Source organism: Mustela lutreola, chromosome 15 (genome assembly GCF_030435805.1).
Source record: "Mustela lutreola isolate mMusLut2 chromosome 15, mMusLut2.pri, whole genome shotgun sequence".
NCBI classification, from domain to species: Eukaryota; Metazoa; Chordata; class Mammalia; order Carnivora; family Mustelidae; genus Mustela; species Mustela lutreola.
This window is the reverse complement of record NC_081304.1, coordinates 17,518,927-17,538,788: the sequence shown is the minus strand read 5'-3', so window position 1 is coordinate 17,538,788 and position 19,862 is coordinate 17,518,927. Positions and strand designations below refer to the sequence as shown.

General features: G+C 59.7%; 2 protein-coding genes across 7 annotated transcripts in view; both read right to left on the bottom strand.

The window, feature by feature from the left end:
• The window catches only part of ARHGAP27 (Rho GTPase activating protein 27), a 31,232-nt gene extending 22,473 nt beyond the window's left edge, over nucleotides 1–8,759 (bottom strand). The window contains exons 1-3 of one of the 3 annotated variants that reach the window (XM_059149892.1): nucleotides 8,605–8,759; nucleotides 7,495–7,628; nucleotides 5,181–5,858 (exon numbers count right to left, since the gene is read on the bottom strand). In XM_059149892.1, coding sequence (XP_059005875.1) covers nucleotides 5,181–5,840 — 660 coding nt within the window. In that variant the 5' untranslated portion in view covers nucleotides 5,841–5,858; nucleotides 7,495–7,628; nucleotides 8,605–8,759. Of the gene's footprint in view, nucleotides 1–795; nucleotides 1,045–5,180; nucleotides 5,859–7,494; nucleotides 7,629–8,604 lie in introns of those variants that run through there. The other 2 variants (XM_059149893.1, XM_059149896.1) reach the window with 2 other exon arrangements.
• A 1,438-nt stretch (nucleotides 8,760–10,197) lies between these two features.
• Nucleotides 10,198–19,862, bottom strand: part of PLEKHM1 (pleckstrin homology and RUN domain containing M1) — a 46,256-nt gene continuing 36,591 nt past the window's right edge. For 3 of the 4 annotated variants that reach the window (XM_059149888.1, XM_059149889.1, XM_059149890.1), the window contains 3 exons: nucleotides 18,483–18,676; nucleotides 13,755–13,818; nucleotides 10,198–13,266 (listed from right to left, as the gene is read on the bottom strand). In XM_059149888.1, the coding sequence (XP_059005871.1) occupies nucleotides 12,883–13,266; nucleotides 13,755–13,818; nucleotides 18,483–18,676 (642 nt within the window). In that variant the 3' untranslated portion in view covers nucleotides 10,198–12,882. The remainder of the gene's footprint in view (nucleotides 13,267–13,754; nucleotides 13,819–18,482; nucleotides 18,677–19,862) is intronic. The other variant, XM_059149891.1, reaches the window with a different exon arrangement.

The window sequence follows — 19,862 nt, the reverse complement described above, 5'->3', positions numbered from 1 at the left end:
CCCCAGGAAAGGCAGAGAAATTAGATGGAGAGAGAAGCCGGCTGCTGGGGCTCAGGAAGGAAGTGGGGAGGCAGGTGGACCTGTCTCAGGAGGCCCAGGGTGGGGGGGGTTTAGGGGAACCAGAGACTGAGAGGTGAATAATAAGGCCCAGGCTCAGGGGAGATCACCCAGGGGACCCCATCGAGCCATGGGGGCTGCCAAGCCCCTGGGGTTTGCTCCATTCTTCCCAGGGAGCAGTGGGTGGGGAGAACCACTGGTGGCCCCGAATGTGGGCTGAGGATGGGGGGGCCACCCAAGAGCCTGATCCTTCATGGGTCAGGCCACGGGCTGGGCAGCAGGGCTCCAGGGTCAGCCTGGGGCTGCAGGTGAGTCAGGCCAGGGGTGAAGAAACCGGCTGGGCCACCCCAGGGTAGCTGACTTCCCTGGGTGGGGGAGGGGCTGAGGAGAAAGACCAGATGAGGGGGACTCACTGGACCCTCCCTCCGGCCTCAGCTCACAGGCTCTTACTAGACTCCCTTTCCAGAGGGCCCCCGACTTGTCCCAAAGGGAGATCTAGGTGGGTCTGTCCAAGTCCATTTCCTTTGTCCCAATCAGAGCTGCCTGGGGCGGCTCTTGGAGTGCGTCCCAAGGAGTGGGTGCCAGGCCGGCGATCCCGAGAGGAGGGTGAGGCACCGGGCAGGTGGGTTTCAGCCCGGTCCGGGAAAAGAGCAGGTGGAGGTGAGGGAAGGAGGGGAGAGAGTGGGCAGTCTGCCACGCCACGCCCCGTGCCCCATTCGGAGTTGAGGGGTCACTCACAGTTCTCAGCAGAGGACGGGGAACCAGGGCCGCCCTGGGGGCTCCTTCCAGTTCCGGCCGCCTACTCAGGTGAGGCGCCTCCTGGGCCGGCTGCCCGGGAAGCTGCGGAGGCCCGGGGCTCTCCTGCTTGTGGCCAGTGCCTGGGCAGCACGGGTGGGCTCCAGGCCCCACTGCCGGCCTGGGCCTCTCCACCTCCGAGGCTCTGGGGCGGTCATGGTGACCACACCCTGAAATCCCGGAGTCAGCAGGTCCCCACTCCTCCCCACCCTGCCCGCGGCCCCAGGGGAGGAGTCTCAGGGGCCCCTCCCCCCAGGCTTCAGGCTCCCAAAGCCCCTCCTTTGAGGGGGTGGGGGCAGAGAGCTCCCGCTGGTGAAGCCCTCTTCCTTCTCTCCCTCCTCCGGAGGTGCGCCTCTGCCCTCTCCCGGGACAGCTGGGTCTCCTCCTGGGGGCCGCGTGGGAGATGAAGGGTTGGAATTCCTGCGTTCCTCCCTGTAGCGCGTGCCCAGGACTGGGCACATACAGGCCTCTTAGGGAACCCGTGTTTGCCTCTGGCTTTACTGTCCCCGCCGGGGGGGGGGGGGGGGGGGAATGGCCAAGCCCACAGGCCACAGGGCTGAGACTGAACCTGGCGGCCCGCACCGGGCAGGGATCAGGAAGCATGGAAGTGACTTGCTCTCGGCCACCTCCTGCTTGGGGGACCTTCAGCCAGCCACTAACCCCTCTCTGAACTCTGCATTCTGGCAAAGGGGGGCACCCATGCCTGCCTTCTGAGCTGTTGGGGGGATGAGCCTTTGGGTGAGAGCCCACGGGACCATTAGCCCCTTTGGGACAGGGTCATGTCTTGTCATGTGTGACACACTTTGTGTCCACAGGGTCCAGCCCTCTGACCAGGATACACCAGGTGTTCATTACGGGCTAGTTGATTGGAGGGTGAATGACAAGACCGGAAAATGCCACCCAATGTGGAGGCTTCTCTCTTCTCTCCTCTGCCGACGGCCCCACCCCCATGCCACCCTCTCCCCTTGGCCATTGGTGTACCCTCCTCCAGACGACCCTGATGCTCCATCTTCACATCCTTGCCCCTTGCCTCAGAGTCAGCGGGTCGCTCCCCCTCTGCCCCGGGCACCCCCTTGGCCTCTCTCCCCCAATTCTGTCTCACTAACCCCCTCCTCACCGTCCTCAGCCTCCCGCTCTTCTGGGCCCTGACCACCCACTTCGATTTGGGGAGCCTTGCCTCTGGCCTCACCTGCCTCTGGCCACACAGCGACTCTCCCTTCCCTGCCAAGCTTTCGAACTTTCTACACGTGGCCTGTGTCCTCACCTTCATCCCTCTGATGTCTGCCTTCTGCCTTCAGTAACCCCTTGACCTGCTCCTGATAAGGTGGCTGGTTGACCTTGCGGTCACCATTTCTGATAAATGTTTAATGGCCTTTATCTGACTTCTCCTTCCTTCTGGACACTTCTCGGTGTCTGGGCCAGCACTCTCCTGCTTTCTGCCTTGCTCCCTATTTCTTCCTCTCCACAGGCCCTCCGAAGCCCCATCTCCAGCACCACAGGCTGAGGGCCATCTCCTGGGCAGCAGGCCTAGCTATCTGGCTGCTCCCTGGCCGTGTCACCACCGGATAAACAGACCACTGTCTGCGAGGCATGCAACGGGAGACAGGGACACACCCCGCCGTCTCTCCCTCCTTCCTCAGCCCATTGGCCTCCAGATCCCTTGGCATAGGCTTCCCAAATGTCCTGTCATCCCTGAGTGCCCGGGTCACCATGAAGGTCCTCTGTTCTTCTCAAAGTCCCAGCCCCGGGGGTCTTTTCTGTGCCCCATTCCCTTCTGTGCTAGGAATCTTCCAGCAGCTGCAGAATGAAATCTACATCCCTGGTGAGAGCCCATGAGGCTCTGCTGGGTCAGGCACCACCCACTCCCCCCGCAACCCCCCCCCCCCAGCAGGGTAGGGCAGGGGCGGGACTGTAGGGCTCCAGGGGTGCATGTCCCACACCCACGATGACACTGTGTGTGTCGTTCTGCCCCAGATGGCATGTGCCAGGCCGGCCTGAGGCATCTGTCCTCTCTTGCCAGGCCCCTCACCCAGATGGTAGCTCTCTGGGCCTGGGGGGCTGTGCCTCACCAGGAGCTTGGCGGGTGGGAGGCCAGTTCCTGCTTAGTTAATGAGTGAATGAAGGGGAGGGAGCGGCCTCTCCTGCCTCCTCCAAGAAGAAACCAGGAAGGCTCACCTTTCAGGAAATTCTTTCTCTAAATGCTGCCTTGAACAACTAAGAGCAGAACAAGGTTTCCTTCCCAGGAGAGAACCGACTTCCCACCCCTGGCGTGTGTAGGGGAATGGGTGTCAGGGAGACCCACAGCTGACACTGGAATAAGGCGGGATCACAGGGAGTATGAGATTATACCCATCACACAGGGAGGAAACATTAAGTTTTCTTAAGCCTTTCATTAGCGTCCCACAGTGAATTAGGGCCAGAAGCCGGACCAGGCTGAGCGTCTCTAACGATACCCAGGTCTCCTTCAGACACCCCAGTTCCTCCCCGCGCGAGTACTACCCCCGCCAGCACTTGTGTCCCCCACCCCCATCACACCGCTGTAACTGCTCCGAAAGACGGAGGGGCAAGCAGGACGGAGAATGTGGGGAGGCCCCGGAATGCGGCCCGAGAGCCTGCCCAGGAAACGGAGGGACGCCGGGGTGAGGAGCGCTGGCATCCAGCCATTTGTCCCAGAGAAGCCGGCCAACTGGCCTGCAGGGACGCCGGGCACAAGAGCCCCCACTGCCCCGCCCGCGTTCCCTCTGGGCGGAGTCCGGGTCGCGGTCCTCACCGGCCGAGTGCTGTTCCCCGTCATAGCCACAAGAGGGCGGGCTCCTCCTTACAGAAACCAGAGCGAAGGTGGCGCAGACAGGGGTACCCAATGGGACCCAGCCAGCCTTGGTAGAGCGCCTACTACGTGCCAAGTACTTCCATGCCTCACCTCGTTGAAGGCTCAGAACACTAACCCTTTACACAGGCGGACACCTGGCTGGGGGAATTAAGTGACCACTCAGCAGCTGGCAGGTGACCCAGCAGCGTCAAATTCGAGTCTCTCTAGCTTCGAATCCTGAGCTCTTTGCACTGCAACCAGTACACGCGGTGGGAAGACCCAGGAGGTCACACAGTGGGACGGTGCCTCCTTCCGCTGGGCATCCCAGACTCAGTCCTGGCATGTGCCAGGCATCAATGTTTACATCAAGTACATTACATCAAGTACAAAGAAAGAAATCAGAGACTCTCAAGGTTTAGGGGTCATCCATCCACCTTTCCACCCCTCTTTGGGCCAAAGGACAAATTGGGACCCTGAGAGAGGAAGTGAATTGCCCATAATCACCCAGCTGGTGGCAGTTGTCATAAGGGAGTCTGTATATCCTCCCTCCACCGCTCCCCCTCACCCCCTGCCCTGCACCAAGTTCCTAAAGTTCAAGATGTCAGGTGTCAGGGCCACGAGAAGGATCCTGAGGATGTACAAGTGTTTTTTAAAATGTGCTCTACTGGGGTGCCTGGGTGGCTCAGTGGGTTAAGCCTCTGCCTTCGACTCAGGTCATGATCTCAGGGTCCTGGGATCGAGCCCCACATTGAGCACCACATCAGGCTCTCTGCTCAATGGGGAGCCTGCGTCTCCGCCCCCCTCAGCCAGCCTCTCTGTCTACTTGTGATCTCTGTCTGTCAAATAAATAAACAAAATCTTTTTTAAAAAAAAGTGTGCTATTTTCAATTTCCCAAATTAACACAACTGGATTCTGACACAACAATAAAATCCTCAGTATAACTGAACCTCTTCCGGAAACAAACAAATCAAAATTGGTTTTTGTTTTTTTTTTTTAAGGGGAACTGAAATGTTGGGAGAAGCCAAAAAGGGAAGCAGACCCCTGACTTTCACATCCATTATCTCATGTGACCCCCGAGCTTCTATGAGAAAGGCTCCTAGGGCTGCCTGCAGGTCCACCGCTCCACACCCCGGAAAAGTTTCGGAATGGTGCTGCCGTTAGGTCATGTGGCGCACGCACCTGCCAGGAAGCTTGGGCCAGCACACCGTAATCAATTTCATCTGCATTTCTGCAGGAAAACCACCGGTAATCAATAAGTGCCATGGGTGGCTTCACATGGCTCAAGTCAAATTCTGCCACCGAGTTAGGGAAAACATCTGGGCTCTGGGGGGCTTTGCCATTCTGGAATTGCAGATAAGTGATGGGGAGCATGCACCCCTGTCGGTTGAGCAAAGTGAGGCTCAGGGTGAAGGAGCACGTCCAGGGCCAGCGGACACTGCTGCTCAGTGTTGAGCCGGACGCTAAGCCGAGAGGGTCTTCAGCCCTCCGCCCGCCTCCCCGCTCCCCGGCTCCGCGTACCTGCGGCGGGCGCTCCTCCCGGGGCGGGCCGCGCACGTCCTGGATGACCTCGTAGACATTCTCCGAGTCGCTGCGCGCCAGGGGCCGCGGGCACACCCAGGAGCCCGCCACGCTACAGGCCTTGAAGCTGCCCGCGCTCCCGAGGAGACCGGCAGGGGGCGCGACGGCGGCGCGCGCCAGGTCGTCCAGGGACTGCGCGGGCCGCACGGGGGCCGCGGGCCGCGTGTACAGGCAGGTGGGCAGGCCCGGCGCGGGGCTGCTGCGGGGGGTCGCTGCGCCGCGCCGCGCGGGGCCGCACAGGGAGCTCACGCGGCCCCGGGGCTTGGTGGTCGTGCCGTCGGGGCCCGCGGGCGCCGGCGCGCTCACGAAGCGGTAGTCGTAGGCCAGCGGTTCGGGGGCTGCGGGGCCCGGGCAGAGCGCGGGCGGAGGCGAGGCGGTGGCGGGATCCCCGAGCGCCGGCAGCTCGCGCACATACTGTGCGGGCAGGTAGAAGGGGCGGCCGCCGGGCTCGCGCCGGACGTGCCACCAGTGCTCCGTGCTGCGGCGCAGCAGCCGGTAGCGCTCATTGGGCTGGATGGCCACGCGGCGCCCATCCTTGCCCGTGTACTCGAAGGGATGCTCCACCAGCACGTACACGTCTCCCTCGACGTCCGCCGCCATCGCGGCTGTGCCGTTTCCCTGTGGGCGACAAGGAAGAAGGGCTTGGAAGTCAGGGCCACCGAGCCGGGAGGAGCGCCGCTCTTGGTTGGGGGGGGGGGGGGAGGCGGGGGCGGGGACAAAGGCTTGGGTTCGAGTCCCTCGGCTGCCTTCCTTGTGTGCGTTAGGGTCTCAGTATTCCTATCTCAAAAGCGGGGGACTTGGGTAAAATAATCTCCAAAGGGCGCCTGGGTGGCTCAGTTGGTTAAGCGGCTGCCTATGGCTCAGGTCACGATCCCAGGGTCCTGGGACCGAGCCCCGCATCGGTCCTGTAAACCTGCCTGTGTCTCCCTGCTCCACAGAGAGCCTGCTTCTCCCTCTCTCTCTGCCTGCTGCTCTCCCTACTTGTGTTCTCTCTCCATCTCTTTAATAAATAAATAAAATCTTTGGGAAAAAAATCTCAAAACAAAAACAACAACAACAACAACAACAACAAAAAACAAACAAACGCCAAACACGTTAAAACGTTCCCATTCTTACACACGCGGATGGAATTATGACAACACTTTCATTCTGCGTTATTGGTTATGATTTGAACCTCGATTCAATCCCTTGGTGGGGAGATTGTGCATAATACTAGTCCAACTTGACAGCCAAGGAAGCCTTGACTCAAAGAGATGGGGTGATTGATGGCCATAGGCCACATTTGCTTACAAAGTTGACTGGGCCTCAGTTTCTCAGTCTGTGAGGTGCGAGAAACAGCCCATTCCCTCTGCCCCCTGCCCCGCCCCTCCCAGACACCACAAGCCCTCAGGAAATCCGGGTCTCCAGAGCCTCTTCCCTCCAGGCTTCTGCACCCCGGGGCCAGCGGGGTCAAGAGTTGAGGCGCGGGGCTCTGGGAGCCTTCCCGGCGCCGCTCTACCCGGGGAGTGTCTCTGCTTCCCCTAGTCCGAGGGCCTTGGCATAAGGGATCCGGACTGCCAAGGCCGGGGAACCGGTTCTCTCGGTTTCTCCTTCCTTACCCAGCGGCTTTGCCGCGGACATGAACCCGGAGCCTGGCCCGCCCAGACCGGCCCGCACCGCCCGGTGTTCTCCAGCTCCCACCTCCACCTCTCGAGAGAGGAAGGCTCTGCCCCCGCGGCCTTCCCACCTGCCCTGTGATCTCCGCATTGCCCCACGAGAGTGGCCCCTAGAGATTGCACTTTGTGACAATGACTACCCACGCGGTGTCCTCCCCCGAGCTCTCCTGGAGTGAATCATGGCACCCCGACCCTCTGCGTGCCAGCTTCACCTGGCTTTTAGTGCCCCGGGCTTGGGGGTCAGAGCCTATCTGTAAACCTGCCTGTGTCTCCCCATCAAAGAGATGAATCAGAGTCTCTTCCCTAAGGGGCTGGTCGCTCCAAGCCCTTGCACTGAACCCATCTTCTGCCCAATAGAGGTGTCCCGGGAGCAGCTGGGAGTCGGTTGCTTGCTGAGGCTGAGGAACCTAAGGAACGGGGTCTGGCGGGAGGCTCACTGCGCTCCTTCACTACTTAGGAATAAGCTTTCCTGGAGGGGGAAAGGGGTGCACACTGGGCACTGGAGGTGTGGTGCGTGAGCTGCCCGGAGCTAGGTCAACAGACCCCTGAGAGGATACCCCTTGGTCACCTTCCCCTGGGCCCCCCCGCGGCTCACTCACGTCGGCGGGTCAGGTCTCTGTGGGCCCATGGGCTGGACGGGCGGAGCCAGCGGATGGATGCAGGTTAGGCCCCTGCCATCTCCTTGGGCGGGGCTTCCAAGGGCTAGGCCGGGGGAGACCTCGGGGAGCAGGAGCTGGCAAGGGGAGCAAAGAGGGAGAGGGATGCTCAGGAGGGCTGCCCCCCATCCCCAACGCGGCTGTATCTGCGAGAGGCGAGTGGGAGCCTGAACGAGTGTGTCTCGGCCGGTTGGGTGGAAGCAGGGCCCAGAGCAAGTGAAGGCAGAAGGGAGAGGCGGCAGCTGGAAGGGCTGCGGCTGAAGGGGTGCTGCCGGGTGGCGAGCGGAGCCCAAGGTGGGTAGGGTCCCACCCCTGCCGCCCCTCCCGCCTCCTCCCCACCCCCGCCACGGAATTTGCTGTCCTCGAGCCTCTGCGTCCCGCGGGCGCGCTGCTCTGGGACTGCCCGACCCCGGTCGTTGTCTCTCCCTGGTTCCCATACCTAGCGAAGCCATTTGCACCCTGAATCACCCACCACCAGCCCTCTCCAGCCCGACTGCAGGCGCTACTCGCTTCGGACCCACCTCCGCCCTCCCCAGGCCCTTTCCGGGCGCAGCTTGGCGGGGCCTGGAAAAACTCGGAGCGGAGTTCCCACCGCAGGGATGCCTACCCGAGCGCAGAGTCTCGGGCTGGGTGGGGAGGGGACCCGGGTCACGGCTTCTTCCCCAACTCGGGGGGAGCGTAGAGAAGCGGAGGGATAAGGGGAGCGGGAAGATCCCTGGAACTCGGGGGCCGACCGGTCGCAAAGAGGTGCTTTGGGTCCACTGCCCGGGCGACGCGAACCATAGCGCCGTCAACGCCTGGGTCGGAGCCGGGGGCCTGCACCTGGGCCCCTCCCGTCCCCGGACGGACCGCAGCCTTTCGCATCTCTGCTGCTCGCTGGGGATCCGACCCGCGCGGCCCTGCTCCCGGGTGCGCGCAGCTCCCACCCCAGCGCCGGGTGAACGGGAGCAGGCGCGCGGCGCTCCCGGGGGAGAGGACCCGCCACCTGCGGCACCGCACCCCCGCCCCGGCTCCCACCCATCCCCAACTCCCGGCCCGGCCCGGCCTCGGCACCTCGGGGTGTCCGCTCACTGGCTTCGCCTCCACTTGTCCCGGCAGGCGCGCGTGGTTTCGGCGTCCGCCGCTCCCTCCTCCACCGCCCAGCTCCCGCGCAGCCGGGTTTCCTGTTCAACAATACAGCGAGGGAGGCACCAGCGGAGAGCGCCCGGCAGAACTTCCTCCCGGGCTGAGGCAGGGCTGCGGCTGCTAGAGACAATCCCCGGTGTCCTGGCTTCCTGTCCCCTCTGGGCCGGGCCAGCGCCCTGAGAGTCAGACGCCGCCCTCCCCCTGCACCTCCTGGGATCATGGGCCACACCTGGCTGTCTCCTGGGAGGTGGAAGCAGTAGGGCCGGGATGATGGCATGTGGGGTGAAGGGGGAGTCTCCTCGACTTCTTCTGGCCAGATTTCCCTCCCACTGTACGATTGCATGCCCCAGCTGCCCGGATCGTCCTCTGGAAGAGGGCCACCCTGCAGGCTGTCCGCAGGGTAAGCCCAGCGCAGCCTGCCCTTAGCACTTCCATTTTCTCTCCTGTAGAAGGGACAGGGGCGCCTCCTTCGCAGGATGGTTGGTAAGACTGGATGAGAATGAGTTGCACGAAACACGGTGTAGTATTATAACATTATTATTGTAAGAACACACATTCATTATTAACATTTTTATTATGAGTGTCCTCCCCTTCAGTGTTGGGTTGAAGTCCCCAAACTCCACACTTTCCTTTAGGTAGAAGCGGGGAAGGAAAAAAAAGGAATGTCCACAGAGGCATCTTGCTGAGGATGGAGAAAAAAGGCAGGGAGCATCCAGGTCACGAGGCCCTGTCCCCAGACCTCAAACACAGGTACTTCGGTCTTCTCAGAGCCCACCCCCTACTGACCGTGGAGGGACTTGAGGCCCCTGAGGGAAGCTGGTGCTCAGGGGATGCGCAGAAGGGCCCCCTCCCCCCTCCCAGGGGCTGAAAGTTCTCTTCAAGGACAAGGAACTGCAAAGCCTAATGTTTCAATCCCACTTTCCTGTGAGCTGCTTCAGGGAACGAGTCTGTTTCCCTCCTCTGTCCTTGCCATGGGCAGTGGTGGCCTTCTCCTCCTGGAACTTCAGGGCAAGGGAGCAGCCAACTAAAAGCAACATGGAGCCCTGAAACCATGCACCCAGATTCTGGCCCTGCTCAAAGAGCCTTTCCTCCCTGAGCCCCCTCACTTGATTTCCCAGCGGGGGACAGTCCGGACACATCTCATGTTCTGAGGCCAGGGGTCTGTGCTTTGACAGGCACAGGGAGGAAGTCCCTGTGGTGGGATCTCAGGGATCAGCTTCAGTTGTTACAGAAGAGTGTGTGTGAGGAAACCTCCGCACCAGGGGCCTGCAATGCTATCCCTCCAAAGCCTCTATATCTGACTCCTAGTCGGGAAGGGACAGACCGAACACTGTCGCCTCTCCTCCCTGGCATGCCCATGCCTCGTGCGCAAACCCCCTGCTTGCAGATGTCTACCCAACCACCCCTCTCCAGGCCTTCCATGCTAAAAGGCGCAGAGGGGGCCCCATCTGAGGACGACAGGATGGCCGGTGGCCTCCCCCAACCAGTGGCAGCGTCAGGATTCAGAAGCGAGACCAGAGGTGAGAAAAATCAGGTTTACTGCAAAATCATTCAAAAATCACACTGCAGCAGCTCCTTCCACACATTGCAAAGCACTGTTCAGGGCCAGCACCCCTCACTAGAAACAGTTTATTGCATAAAATGGCATTTTAAAAATAGTGTGGGCACCAATGAGGTTCACGTCAGCTTTCCATGGAGGGTGAGAGGGTAAAAGCCAACTTATCTGGAAGCATCAGCAGCTTTTCCTGGGCAGGGGGGCCGTCCTAATGCTACTAGTCCCCGGGAGGTGGCTGTGGACAGGAGACAGCCTGTCCACCCAACCCCAGTGAGCCCTCCAGGGTGGCCCCCAGCCGCACCGTCTGTCGCTGGCCAGCCTCTGTCCACCTGGGGACTGGGGCACCTGTGGCTCTTCTCGGGCTGGGTTTGCGGGGGAGCATTAATGCTGGCTGTGGGGGTGCGGGACAGAGATAAGGACCCACTTTCCCATTTAGAAGGCTTTGGTGCGCTGGGCATCGGCGTACACCATCTTCCGTGACAGGGACAGAGAAGCTGTGTGGCAGCCCTCCCCTCCCCTGCTGCCCACCACCTCCTCTGTTCTATTGCACAAGTTACCCCGCTCCACAGGGCTGGGCAGGTGACTCAGCAGCCGAATCACCCCAAGGGAGAGGTGGGAGTAGATTCATCTCTTAAAAGTGACGGGCAACCTCCACCGGAGGCCCCCATCCAAGCCGAGGGCAGACAGGATGGCCAGAGCACCCCGGTGGGAGGTGGGGGGCTGTGGGTCCAGAGGAGATGGGAGAAGGCAGCAGAGAGATCGCCCCGAATCACAGGGTTTCAGTGTCATTTTGAAAGCAATTCAAGGCTCCCACTCTACCCCAAGACCCCTTGAAAAGGCAATCACCCTCCTGTGACCTTTTCCAGTACTGGCAGCGCCCCTCCTGGGCCAGTCCAGCGAGGCTTTGGGAAGCCATGGCTTTGTAAACTGAGGCTGGGCCTCCTTCCACAAGGGGGCCGCTCCCATGTGTCCCCGTCCATCTCTGCAGCAGGCCTGGCACTCTTCGTGGAAGGACAGGGTGGGGGGGTCACCACTGCACAGTGCGGAGCCTGGCAGTTATGATGCCCGAGGCCGGCCCTGGCCCGGGGTCACTGCCCTCTCTGGGGGAGGGGGTTCCCCCTGACAGCAGGTCTCTAGCAGCCATCGGGCTGGATGTCGGCGGTAGGCAAGGGGCTGAGGGGGAGGGAAGATGACCCTGGCCTGGACCAAGGAAGGCGCAAAGTGCTGACAGTGCTCGTTCCGAGTCACTCCCTTCTCCCACCGGGACCGAGATCCCAGGCTATAGGGGAGCCAGGGGGCTCTGACCCGGAAAAAGGTGATGGGGTTTTCAGGGGAGGAGGACAGGGCAGGGTGAAGAGAGGCGAGGCAGAGGAAGAAGGCGGTCACCAGGACCAATCCCGCCAGCTCCCGGGCAGTTTGGCACGTACTTGAGCTGTGGGCAGCGAGGGCCCGGTCTGGCTGACAGGCTCAGGCCCCCTGGTGGCCTCCCCGTGGGGCAAATGGTCCCACATGTTTGCTCCACATGAGAATGCCTGGATTTCTTGGGTGACTTGTGTAGGGTCAAGAATAAAAAAATATTTTCTGTTGAAATATGAAGGGGAAAAAAAAAAACCTGTCTTAAAAAACTAGACCTTTTAATCAGGAATGTGGAATCGAGAATGTGCCCAAGTCTCATGTCCACAGTGTTTGAACAGCCCTCCGGGAGGTGTCGCATCTGTGAGGCGAGCTGGGGGCCTGATTAGTGCAAAGCTCCCTTTCCCGCTTCCCCTGATGGTGTCCCCACCTCTTGGAGCAGACGGGCGGGAGAGGGACTGGGGGACATCATCGAGGGCCTCATCGGGTAGGCTCGTGCTCTGGTCACATCTGAGTCTTCCTGACAGGGGAGACAGCCATGACACCTTGAGGGGATCCAGGCTGATGCCAAACCCAGCTGGGAGGGCCAAGCTGAGCGGGGTGTCCCCGCCCGGTGGACCCGGATGGAGACAGCACGCTGGCTTAGGTGAGTGCGTTCTGCTCCTGGTACTTGCGCCTGCGGGCACAGCGCGGGCAGCCCTTCCTCACCACGGCCTCGCAGCTCTGGTGGAAGACGGTCTTGCACTCACTGCACCTGGGGGACAGTAGCCAGTGTTCTGACGGGAGCCGGGGGGGAGGGGCAGTGCCACCCACAACCCAAGGCCCGTGTGCTGCCTCCCCACCTCTGAACAAAACCTTGGGGCGCCGACCCTGCGCCCCGCCACAGGCACGCTCCCTTCTGCTGCACTTCCTACCGATGCTGCTGGGGACTCGTGACATGATCCTTGCCTGTGCTGAGAACATCACCCCGCCGTTTGAAAAGCGGAGCCCAGGGGCTGAATCTAGGCCATGAGACACCTACTGAAAACGAACGAATGCTCCCGCCTGCTCAGTTTTCCACTCCCACCTGGGCTGGAATGGAGGTTTGGCGGCTGAATTTTTCCATTTAGGGGCTCCTGATAATGAGTGCTAATCGGATAAGAACCACCATCACTGCAGGAGGGAACCAGGTGGGGGCCCCTCCTGGGTGCCCACTTTGTGTGGCCTGTGCCCACCCTCTGGGGCAGTGGCTCATTCAGTCCCTTCTCAACCCATTTGTAGATGACAAAACTGAGGCCCCCACTCAAAGACTCAGCAAGCTACCTCTTCTCGAGGGAGACAGATAGTTTCCTTGGTCTAGGGAGGGGTCCTCGGAAGGCTCTTTCGTCCCCCAAGCTGGCCCAAAGTTGGCCGTGACTGGCCTGGGCATCAGCTGCTCTAGACGACCTCCCCAGCCTGCGGCTCCATGTTCTGTGTTCCTGCCCCGCTGGAATGCCAGGGCTGGCTGTGGGCAGGGGTGGGCAGCTGGCCGTGTGTCCCGCATACCTGACCGTGGTGTCAAACTCGAAGGGAAAGATGATGTCGTGGTGGTGGCAGATCTGGCAGATGAAGCCACGCTGGGTGCACAGGTCGCAGTGGTAGACGTGCTGGGAGGCGAATCCGATGAGGGCGTTGAGGAAGCCTGTGTACACCCCATCTGCGATCTGTGGAGGGCAAGTGAGGGCTGCCAGGCCTTTCAGGCAGCTATGCTGAGTGAGGCCGAGGCCGTCTGGAAAACGTAGTCTGCGGCCCCTCCTGACACTCTACCTGAAGGACTCCTACCCCCAAAGAAGTCTCTCCCTGCTTGGGCAAGAAAGGCTCCCTGGATCAGGCCGAACGAGGCTGTCCAGTTCCCCGATGCAGAGGTCACTGGGGATGACCGTGTTGGCAGACGAGACCCAAATCCACAGTGCCCTCCCTCGAGGAAAGAAATGTCCCCGGCTCTCACCCGTGGGACCTGCCCTCCCGCTGGGGATGAGCCCCGCAGCAGGGAAGGGGCTGGCACTCGGTCACTGCCTGGGAAGCACGTGACAGTGAGACACGCAGTCTGAGGGGCTGAGAAGCTGCAGCCCCCCTCTTGCGTCCCCATTTCTGATTTCTCCAGGAATGAGGTCCCTCCACAGAAGTGTGGGGGTCGAGGAGGCATTCTCACCTGCTGGAGGTCAGCGACACTGTACTTGTGGGGCGACTCCAAGAGGTAATTCCTGTGGTTGAGCCTTCAAACAAAACATAAGGGGCTCCTTAGGTTTTCCACGATCTGGGACAACCTCTGTTTGCTTTCATTCCTTCAGCTGCTACCCGGGTATGAACGCCTGGTGGGGCGGTCCCTAAGAGCCAGCTGAGCTGCCTGGGGTGGAGACCTGCTCTTCCAGGTGGCCTGGGGCAAATGTCTCAGCCTCTCTGCACCCCAAGCTTCCTCACCTGAGAAATGGAGCTGTTCTGAGGATTAAATAATTTATCTAAAGCATTTGGCACAGCGCCCAGCACACGGTAAACAATGAATCATTACCACCTGTAGCTGACAACACTGTACTGTGCACTTGAAATTTGCTGAGAGGGTAGAGCTCAAACGCTCTCATCAAAAGTCTGTATGTAAGAAGTGAGGGCTGGATGGATGTGTGAACGAAGCAGAGGGAGGAGCCCTTTCATGGTGTACAAACGTGCATCAACTCATCATGCTATCCACTGTAAGTTCCTCACAATTTGGTCAGTTACACCTCAACAAAGCTGAAAAAAATTGCAAAAAAATTTAAAGGTATAAAAAATAAAGCATCTACAAAAAAATTAACCAACGAGGAGGATGACCAAAGCTAACATCTGTACCAGGAACTGGGCTCAGAGCTTTAGCCACTGACTCATTCTGCCACCCCTTAAGGTCGGTACACTTATAGTACCCTAGTGAGTGGCAGAGCGGAAGTCTGAATGCAGGAGTCTGGCTCTGGAGCCCGCACCCTTACCCACCCAGTGAATGCCCAGAGGTGTTAGCTGTTGTCATTACTGCCACCATCACATACCAAGGACAGCGCTTGGGGACAGAAATACATAGCATGTGGCCTCTGCTCTCCTGTCGCCCCTGGGCTAGCTGGGGGACAGTCACGCATCTGGTTTCGGTGCTATGCGAGAGGCACAGAGATGGCCCAAGTTTGGCACATCCCATTTCACTGAGGGGTGGAGCACCGGGGAGACAAAGGCCGAGGGCGACTCTGACTCTATGCTCCACCTCAGCAAGGCAGACATTCAAGGGGTTCTGTCCTGAGGGATGGAGAGGAAACACCTGCAGAAATTCCCCCCGGGACGACATCTGGCTGGGCCGGCTGGTGTGGGTACTGGGGCTGGGGAGAAGGCTCCAAGCCTAAGGAGGCCCCGGGGCATCCAACAGGGGCTCGGCCACGCTCCACCCCACGGCCTCAGTTGTGGTCTGTGGAAACCCCGTCTGGGGCAGAGAGGACCAGCCCCACCAAGTAGCCCAGCAGGCCACGGTGCCACGATGGGTGAGGACACTGACGAGTGGCTGCTCAGCTCACCATGCTGGTTTCCCCAGTAAACTTCCAGCTTTCTGGGAACAGGAAGCCGCCATTTATCACCAGGAAAACACAGGGGGCGGGGGGCACACAGGCTGTCCCTGAGCTGGCAGGAAGGGTGGGGCTGATCTGGATGGAGAGCCATCTCTGTCATCTGCCCTCTGCCCCCACAGTCATGGGGGGCGGAGCGGCCAGGCCCAAGACCCTCCCTGCGAGCCACTGTCCTCTGGGCCCGTCACGCATTCAGTGAGGGTTTGCAGGTGCTTTCCTCACGGCACTCCAAGATGGAGGGGACAAGAGCATGGGCTCTGGGGCGAGATGCTTCTCATCCTGCCATCAGGAGAGAAATCCACACCCCAGGGCTGCTCCGGGACTCTGTTCTCTCCCCCACAATCCTGAGACCCCTCTCTGTCCTCTTCTGTGTGAAGATGACTGCCCAGACGAAGGGGCCGAGGAGTGTAAGGCATTCTGGAAGACATTGGAAGACAGAGGCAAGGCTGCCCCTTCACCCCTGCAGCCAGTGATGGGGTGGGAAACGGCGCAGGCAGGGCTGCTACGTCTGGGTTCCAGACCCAGGCTGTGTGACTCCTTTGAACTCAGGTCCCTCCTCTGACCACCCCTCCAGGGCGTTTCTAGAATGGCTCCTTTCCAGGGATCGAGAGGGTGCTCTGGGGCTTCTCTGGCCCCTGGAGACATGTCCAGCCTGTCTGAGGATCCCCTTTCCCTCAGAGGGTCCAGCAGAGGGCTGCCACTAGCAACGGCGAACTCCTCCCTGACTTCACCGCTCACACTCAAGGCCTGTCCCTCCTTCTCAACCATTCTGGTCCTCAGCCTCCATTCTGGCCGACTCAGGCTAGGCCTCCTCATGTCCCTAATTACTAAACCAGCCCTGGTGCCCCACTCCTGCCCAACTGGGCTTTTCACTTTCGTGCTTACTTTCTTCTCTCTTTGTGTATCTTATGTTTAAGTAATCTCTATACACAATGTGGGACTCAAACTCACAACACTAAGTTCAAGAGTTGCAATGCTCTACTGACTAAGCCAGGAGGGCACCCCCAAATTAGTCTTTCTTAAACCCTGGAGAATGTTGAGTCCTGGGCTCAAAACTTTGCAAAGCGCTCCCTGCTGCTGGCAGGATAAACCCCTTTAGTGTGGCACTTAGGACCTTTGAGGTCTGGCGTCCACCCTCACGACCCAGCTGCATGGAACCCCTCAAGGGTCCTGGTGAACCACACTCCCATCCCCTTCCACAGGACGGGTCCCCTTGAGCCAGGAAAGCTGGGCCCTCCCTTCTTCCTTTTCCTCGTTCTTTTGCAAAATCCCAGTTCACTATGTGCATGGGTAAGGACAGAATTTTAGAAGCAAGTTCTAACAGTACTGATAGTGGCGGGGAGGGGTGATCGGAACTTTCTGCCTGATTCTTTTATGCTGTCTGAATACTGATTATCTCTATAAAAAAGAAACACTTTTTTTTTTCTTCTAAAGAAGATAAGAAAATGCTGCAAACCCTCTGCTCAGACACCATCTCCTCTAGGAGCTTTCTTGGCCCTCCGGCCCTGACAAGGCTGGGTTGGGTGCTTTTCCTCATGCACAAATCATGCTGACCCAGGGCCATCGTGTCTTTCTCCAGACTCTGAGCCCCTCATGGGGCCCTCATCACAACTCTGGAAGGCTGCATGAGCACAGAGATGACTGGCCCATTTGGTAGACAAGAAAGCTGAGGCTCAGACAAGTGAACCGACCTCTCTGAGTCACACAGCAAGTCTGAGGCCGGGCAGAGGCTGCTCCCGAGCTTTTCCACTTGCCCCATGATGCTTTCAAAATGCGATGTCTCCTGGCCTCCCCTTGCTCTCTCAAAGGCTGGTAGGCTGCATAGCAGGTTTCCAGCGCAGCTACCCAAGGATGGGAATGGCAGGATCAGGGAGAAAGAGGCAGGGTTGCCCCAAAGGTCAGCCCGGACAGGTCAGCAAGGTCAAAGACCGACTGGTCAGAGCAGGCCAGGGCCAGGAAAGTGAGGCCAGCACCCAGGACCCACCCTGCAGGCACCGAGTCAGCTCAGGTCCGCAGGCGATCCCTCTGACTGGAGAGTGATGACAACGAGATCTCACCACCCTGGCCAGGGGGCTGGAGGGAGACTCTCTGGAGCCCTGAGTCCTAGAATCTCAGAAAGGAGGGCAGTGAGGGGAGACCCAGGGGCCTAGTGATTGACCATTGCAGGCAAGACCTCCCCAGGAAGCAGCCTGCTAGGGTCCCTCATGGTGGCCGCCCAACTAGGGCCCAGGTGGCTGCTCTGGGAGCCTGCCTCTCCCCCATGTCTGAGAGAGCTCCCTGCAGCCCCCTCCTGAGGGTCCTGGGGGGCCTGTATTGGGCACTGCCCGGGCCCCATGCAGCCACGGCCCGGGGAGCATGAGCCAGGAGCCTACAAACTGTAGCCGAGCAGAGGGCTGGCTTCTGTGCCAGTCCTGTGTGGAGGAGCAGCTGGGGGCAGGGGTGAATGTGGAGGGGCTGCTGAGCTGCTCCAAGTCCCCAAACACCCAGCCACGAAGCCCCACTGGACAGAAGGCACCTGCTCCTCCACCTGGGGTCTGCCCTCCTGAGGGCCTGAGGAGAGCCCAGCGGACTGTGCCAGGAGGCATTTATGAGGGACCCAGACAGACCTTAAGTCCATGCTGCAGCACAGCATCCCCTCTGACCCTGAGGAGGCCCCCAGGCTCCAGGGGCTAAGAAGCTTCTCAAAGGGCACCCTGAGGGTCTCACCCTAATCTTGCCCTCTTCTGAAGATTTTGGGAGGGATGCTGTGCTGGACAGCAGCAAAGCAGGCAGGGGTGGGGGAGGGGGGGAGTGGGGAGGGAGAGGCCAGGGCAACAACGGCCCTTGCCTCCCAGCCTCCTCACACTTCCCCCTTCCCTCCCGGCACCTCCCACCCAAGTTCTCTCTGCTCTTTTTATCAAGGGAGACTTCGTTCATGGCCTGTGCACAGTCCCCATTCCGTCTGGATCACTCTCTCCTGAGTCTCTTCTCCTTGCTAAACTCCTACTCATTCATCATTCAGCCTTACCTTGTCAATTCCTCCCGGAAGTCTTCCCGGCTCTGCCCTCCTCCAATCCTCTTAACCTGCCCGCAAACCTGGGCTCTCAGAATGTTCTCAGTAAATATTTGTTGAATGAAACGAATACATGAACAAATAAAAGCCGCTCTCAAAGCATGTGGTTGTTTCCCCAACCTAGTGGGAAGCTGGTTTCTGCCCAGCCCTGGCCTCCCTCCCGAGAGGCGTGGGCGCCGGCTGCGGCTGAGTGTGTGTCGTGTGTATTGGCGGGCCGGTGTGTGTCGGAGGGCCGGTGTGTGTCCAGGCCGCTTACCTCTTGCTTAGCTCCTTCAGGGCCCCGCTTCGGCACAGGCCCAGGTAATCCCCCAGCAGCTTCAGCTGCTCCCGGCAGCTCCGGACGAGGCGCATCTGCTCCACGTGCTCGTACAGCGAGGCGTTCACCAGCTGCAGGTTGATGAGGGGCTGGGCCCGGATCTGCGTCAGGAACCGCAGGGCCTGCCGGCAGATCTGCAGCGCCGCCCGAGGACAGCAGGGACGGGACAGCACGGCCGTCTGGTGAGCGCCTCTGGGACAGGCACGGTCTCACCGACCCACTCACCGCCCACCCTACTCCAAGGGCACCGTCTCCATTCTACAGATGAGGGAACTGAGGCCCAGGGGGGAAGTGACCTGGCCTAGGTTCACCACTCACAAAAGTCAATGTGGGAACCCAGTAACCTAAGGCCCAAACCCAGCCCCTCTCCCCCTGGGCCCACAGACCCTTCCTACTCTTTCCTGTCTTCCCAGCCCCCATTTTCCTGCCTAACGGAAACAGGCACTCCCCCAGGGCTGCCTCAGGAACCAGGTGACTGAGTCAGGCTCCAGCCACAGGAAGCCAGAGATCAGACACAGCTTAACGATGTTTCCCGAGCTCCCCAGCTCTTGCCAGCAGCGCCAACCAGGGTCCCCCCGAGGCCCTGTGTGGAGATGAGGCGTCAGTCCCGGCCTCTCCCAGCTCACAGAACGGTGTAGCTCCTCCCTCAGCCCTGACCCTCACGCCAAAGCCACTTACTGAGCACCTACTATGTGCCAGACAGTGGGCTGTGGGTCTCAGCCACATCCTTTCCTCATGCTTATGACAAGCTAATGGGGAAGGTGTCATCATCTCCATTTTTAAAAAATATTTTTTATTTATTTTCATCATCCCCATTTTGTAGATAAAGAAACTGAGGCTTCCAGGAGCCGAAGTGGCTTATCTAATCTACCTGCAGAAAGTGGAGCCCAGGCCTAAACTGAGCGTGGTCTCTGCACACTTGGCAGCCTCACTAACAAGAAGACCCTCCCCGCCTCAGGGTCCTCCTCACTGTGACAAGGCTGGAGGAGCTGAGACGTTCTCCCAGATCAGCTACTGTGCGGTGGTTAGGAGTCAGGCTTTCAGGTCAGAACTGAATTTGAATCCTGGCTCTACCACTTCCTAGCAGTGTCATCTTCTAACATTAAACCTCTGTGACTTAGTTTCATTGTCTGTAAAATGAAGAAATCAAAAGTACCTCCCTTATGGGATTATTTTGAGTTGAGATAAAAAATGTAGGAATGTTTTCTATGTAAACATTTCTACGATAAAAAACGCAGGAATGTTTGAGTTGAGATAAAAAATGTAGGCATCTCCTTAGGAATGGGAGATGCCTTCTGACTCCCAGTGCCTGTGTGGCCC